This window comes from Carassius gibelio, chromosome B9 (genome assembly GCF_023724105.1).
Source record: "Carassius gibelio isolate Cgi1373 ecotype wild population from Czech Republic chromosome B9, carGib1.2-hapl.c, whole genome shotgun sequence".
Classification (NCBI taxonomy): Eukaryota; Metazoa; Chordata; class Actinopteri; order Cypriniformes; family Cyprinidae; genus Carassius; species Carassius gibelio.
This window is the reverse complement of record NC_068404.1, coordinates 20,441,781-20,446,569: the sequence shown is the minus strand read 5'-3', so window position 1 is coordinate 20,446,569 and position 4,789 is coordinate 20,441,781. Positions and strand designations below refer to the sequence as shown.

General features: G+C 35.7%; 1 protein-coding gene across 4 annotated transcripts; it reads right to left on the bottom strand.

Annotated features, from left to right (window-relative positions):
- Positions 1-511: 511 nt before the first annotated feature.
- si:dkey-192g7.3 (sialoadhesin) lies at positions 512-4,063 on the bottom strand. Of its 4 annotated transcripts, none has more exons than XM_052566346.1 (5): positions 3,829-4,063; positions 3,228-3,277; positions 2,568-2,897; positions 1,859-2,004; positions 512-1,213 (listed from the first exon to the last, which is right to left on the bottom strand). In XM_052566346.1, exons 2-5 carry the CDS (start codon positions 3,268-3,270, stop codon positions 1,169-1,171), a joined length of 564 nt encoding a protein of 187 aa, XP_052422306.1. In that variant the 5' UTR covers positions 3,271-3,277; positions 3,829-4,063; the 3' UTR covers positions 512-1,168. The 4 variants fall into 4 exon arrangements, with proteins under 4 accessions (XP_052422306.1, XP_052422303.1, XP_052422305.1 ...); XM_052566343.1 differs by having other exon boundaries at positions 1,859-2,007; positions 3,829-4,046; XM_052566345.1 differs by lacking the exon at positions 3,829-4,063 and adding an exon at positions 3,568-3,789 and having other exon boundaries at positions 1,859-2,007.
- Positions 4,064-4,789: the final 726 nt, after the last annotated feature.

The window sequence follows — 4,789 nt, the reverse complement described above, 5'->3', positions numbered from 1 at the left end:
TACTGCAGTAGAGTCTCTTACAGGTTGTAAAGCTTCAGGTTATTCAAGTTTAAAAAAAATTGTTTTAAGTTTGGTCAGTTTATGACAGCGAAAGATATCTATGTTTTGAAAAGATTATGAATGTTTCACTAAAGATATATAATACTAGAAGAGTGTTTCTTCTAGTCAGTGCATTTAGTGCATTCAAACTACTTCATTAAAGACATGGAAATGTGTGTAGTAGCAAAGTCATATAGAAACTGAAAGCAAACCAGTGGAAAGAATCCAAAAATTTTGAGACAAGGAACAAGAGATACTTCTTTCATGTTGGCTGAGTTTGGAAATCTGACCGAATAAAAACCTTGCTGTATAACAGCTGAGAAAACAAAGTTCTAGTTGGAAAATCTGACCTAAACCCTATGTCAGCCAAATAATGTGCTAAATGCCCTGGTTTAGGTTGGAAATCATTCAGAGTGAGCAACATTATAGTACTAAAACTTTAGTAACAAAAGAGGCCATACATACAAACAAAAACTGTATAAGTAAAAGGTTTATTGCCTCGGCAGGTTTGAAGCACTTTACAGAATTCATTTAATAGTAAATGAAATTTAGTACAGTAAAAAAAAAAGCTAATAAATCCCATAGGGAGTGCCATATTATTCCTTCCACATAAATGAAATCGGCACAGGCTGAGTAAAACAACCTATACAAGAGTAAATGCAAAGAGGCTTACATGATAGTTCTTAGTAAATGATTACTGTACACATATGAACAATAAAATAAGCTGATTTGGAAAGCTTGTTTAGGATTGAGACCACCAGTGTGTCTCAAAGACAGAGGAAAAGGCAAAATATAAACGGCATGTCCCAAACCTATTACATCTGTTCTTCAAAGAATGAATAAAGACAGTTCCTACAAGGAGAATCTTATCAAATTACAGAACTGTAATACCTACTGAATGTATATTTACAGTGTATTCACAATTCAGTGGTTATCAAGTAACAGTGTTACAACTGAAGACTGCACATTAATCTGTCTCGAAGCAAGACGGATCGGCACGCACTGCTGTGTAACGCCCATGTGCGAATGCTTTGTTTAGGGCTAAGGCCTCTTATTGTCCATTGTTGTTGTGACGGACCTTGCATTATAACATAGAAGTTAGTCCATTAAACTTTCAAGCAAGAGCACTTCACACATTCTGTAGCATTGGTTTCTCAGCGGGTAAATCAGTGTCCTGTAGATAAATGAAAAACAAATCACAGTCAGGCTTTTTGGAAATGTTACAGATACTACGATTAAACACGTGTCAAACACAGGACCTTGAGCCCTAAAGCTGTGCTCTGAAAGTGTGTGACTGCAACTGGTGTAGGTTTACTTTTGCCATGAGCACTATTCAACAAATTGGGCCCCTACGAGAAAATGTTTTACTGTACAACTAAAAAAAAGTTTAGTCGAATATAAATAATAATATATAAATTTATATGAAGATGTCATAAAATTGCATCATGGCAGAACTCAAACATCATTAAGGGTAATATTCTTGGAATTAAAATAACATAGACGGAGTGCAACAGACTGAAACAAAAATGTGTGTCAGGAGTCTTGAAGCACATTTTAAGTGCTTTCACATCTGTTTTGCAACTTAACATGACATCTCAAAAAGTGTGACACTTATGCCGTGAGATGCTGAATAAACAGTTCATAATTGTATAGAAAATCAGTAAAAAAAAAAAAAAAAAAAAAATGTAAACAACCCCTTAGATTAGTGTATTTTACATATTTGTATTGTTTGTGAACATTTTCTCTTTTTTTGCTATGATGTTTTGTGTCATTTAATAAATGAAAAAAATAATTGAAACATATTATATTGACTGTTTACCCTGTTTGTCCGATGTTGTCTTCTCATCAGTAGGATCAGAAGCAGAGCAGCCAGTATAAACACTACTACCGCTATGGGAACACTAACAGAGACAGCTGTGACAGATTGTTCTTCAGTTTGGCCGCTGTTTTCAGGCATGCCCTCCACTGCTAAAAGAGATATCAATGTCATGATTATCTTTACACTACCAGACATTACAGTTTACAATCCTAAATTGTAATACATTTTAACACAAATTAAGGAAACACAGGCAGAGTTTCTAGCAAAATCTCAGCATTTGAAACCCCCAGCTCAGAGCTTACATCATTATGTATACTTTAACACAACACAGGTACAGTAGCCTCTGATACCATTCAGTAGATGAGCTATTTTATCATCTCCGGTCGCACCGCAGATGACGACAATGATGTTTATGATATTGTCACAGGCTGTTCTCTGTCGGCAATAATTTTCGGTTCTGCTGAAGTGGCAACAATTTCAACTTCCTTTGGTTGTCATAAAAGTTCTGCTTTTTAGAAGCTTTTTTCCAACCTGTGATTCTCTTACACGTCATTAACTAACCAGTCCTAGTAGACTACAGCTAAGCAGAGTTGCACTTTGAAAAGGGAAGCACACTGAAAGTGTAAAACAGGAAGAGGCTTGCTGTTTCCTTTCAAGATATTAACTATTGATCAGCTTGGATAAATAAATTCAGAATTAAAAAACTCACCTGTTAAATTAACTTCTGTAGACTCTGTTAAATAGATGCTGTCATCAATCTTTTCTATGGCATAACAGGTGTATACTCCTGCATCTGCTGTAGAGATGTGGCGGAGCAGCAGGGAACAGTTTCTCTTATCCTCATTTATGAAGAGTTGGGTCCTGCCCACGAAGTGTTCATCTATGGTGATGTTGTCTTGCGTATGAGCATTGACTACTCTCTCACCTTTCTGCCATATCAGCTCTTTGCGGTCATTAGAACAGGTACATGATAAAATGACATCCTTTCCAATATAGCCGGTAACATTAGGTTTCAATGTTTGTCCCACTGCAGAACCACCTACAAGAACAGTTCGAGACTTAATTATCATGACAAAATACTTATACTCATTTGCAAACACTGGAGAGTTTACCAATGTTCCAAGACAGGCAATATGTATTTTTAAGGCACTATCAGATATACAAAAAAGAATAAGTATAATATGGCTCTCTTAAGGAACAACAGATTTTTTTTTAATATGGAAGAAGAAAATTACAAACTTTTTTAATGTAAATAAAATGTATAACAGAATGTGACCAATAAAAAGTATATATTATGTTATGTATATATATTATAGTATATTAATGAATAAAGTTATTTGTAGATCTAGAAGCATGAATAAAGACTTACTCATGATGAAGAGCAGAAGTGTCAGCAATGCCAAGGGCTTCATGTTTGTCCTGGAGGAGAGAGAGGAGCAGGTTTTGAAGCATGCGGGAAATTCCCTAAGTTCTCATCAGACCAATGGCTACAAACTAGGCTTAAGGTGAATAGTTTTATGCGTGTAATACATAACCTACAAACAATTTAGCTTCGTCCTGGTAAGACACCCGATACCATTCGTTAAAAGAAGAGAACGAAGTGCTAGCAGCTCAATGCAACGGTGAAATTTATTAGAAGACAGCCTATTTCCCCCGGTCACATGAAAAAAAAGAAGAGCCAAATAGTTTTTTCCCAAAGAATTAGTCACCTGATAATGACAATGGAATGTCCTTCGGCCTATCATTGAAAACAAGAGCTCCGCGAAACAGTTGACGCAATCGTAATTTCAAATACAACGGACTTTGAGTCAATAATCTCGATGCAGATGGCTAAAAACATATTAGTACTCTGAAAACATGTAATTATAAAAAAAAAAAAAACAGTGATATATCAATATCAATAAACAATGGATTCAAATTAGTTCAGTAAAGAAATACATTAAAAACGAAAAGCACAATATCCTGCTGACCTTTGGTTTATATTCCGCTGCAGAAGAGGCACGCGTATCAGATGGCTCGGGGAAAGTGAAGTGAAATGAGTGAAGTTTGTGTTGTTAAGACGCGCCTACATCATCATCATCATCATCATCATCATCCCACTCACTCACTCACGCGCTGCTGAACCTGTCGGGTGTAACTGAAACAGCAGTTATAGGGTAGAATAGTTCTCAGTTACCTGAACGTGACCTACAACTTTATGGGTATGTGATTGCACCTGGCACTAGACATGACTAGTCAAACATGTTTACTGTTTCGAACAGTGATACTTGGAGAAAAAAATCCTGACTGAGCGAGATGAGCAGCACAGTATGCCAGACTATGCATTTTTGTTTTTCATCCAGTAGACGTCGCAGTTTCACTTCTAGGTAGTTTTTACTTTAACTATTCCCGTTGATATTGTCAAGCAAATGACACTTTATTGATCACATTGTCACACTATGTGAAGAAGTTTACGTAACTGTTAGGTGTATCTTGCAGCTGCAGTTTCAGCCATATTTCACAAATGAATATCCATAGTGATTGGAGCAGATTTTGTAATGTAATACGCATTTGCAGTCATACTCAAAAATGATAAGATATTTGACGCCAGTGTTTCCTTGTGTAACAGGTGAGGGCTATACGTGCCATTTGAAAATGCAGAATGGAGAATTGCCATGATTTGTCATTATATGTATTCAGAAAATAGGCCAACTACTTTTATGGTCACCATAAACAATCTTCAATAATGTAGAAGCCTATACAAAAAAGCACATATAGGTTTGGAACTAAATGGGTGTCAGTAAGTAAGGGCTGATCTTTGTGTTGATCTGTTTCATAACTAAACAAAATGAAAATAAATAAACATAACATAAATAAAAATGTATGTCTAAATATCCCTCAGAAATACATTATTTGTTTTCACATGCTATGCCTTTTCTTGAATCTGCAATA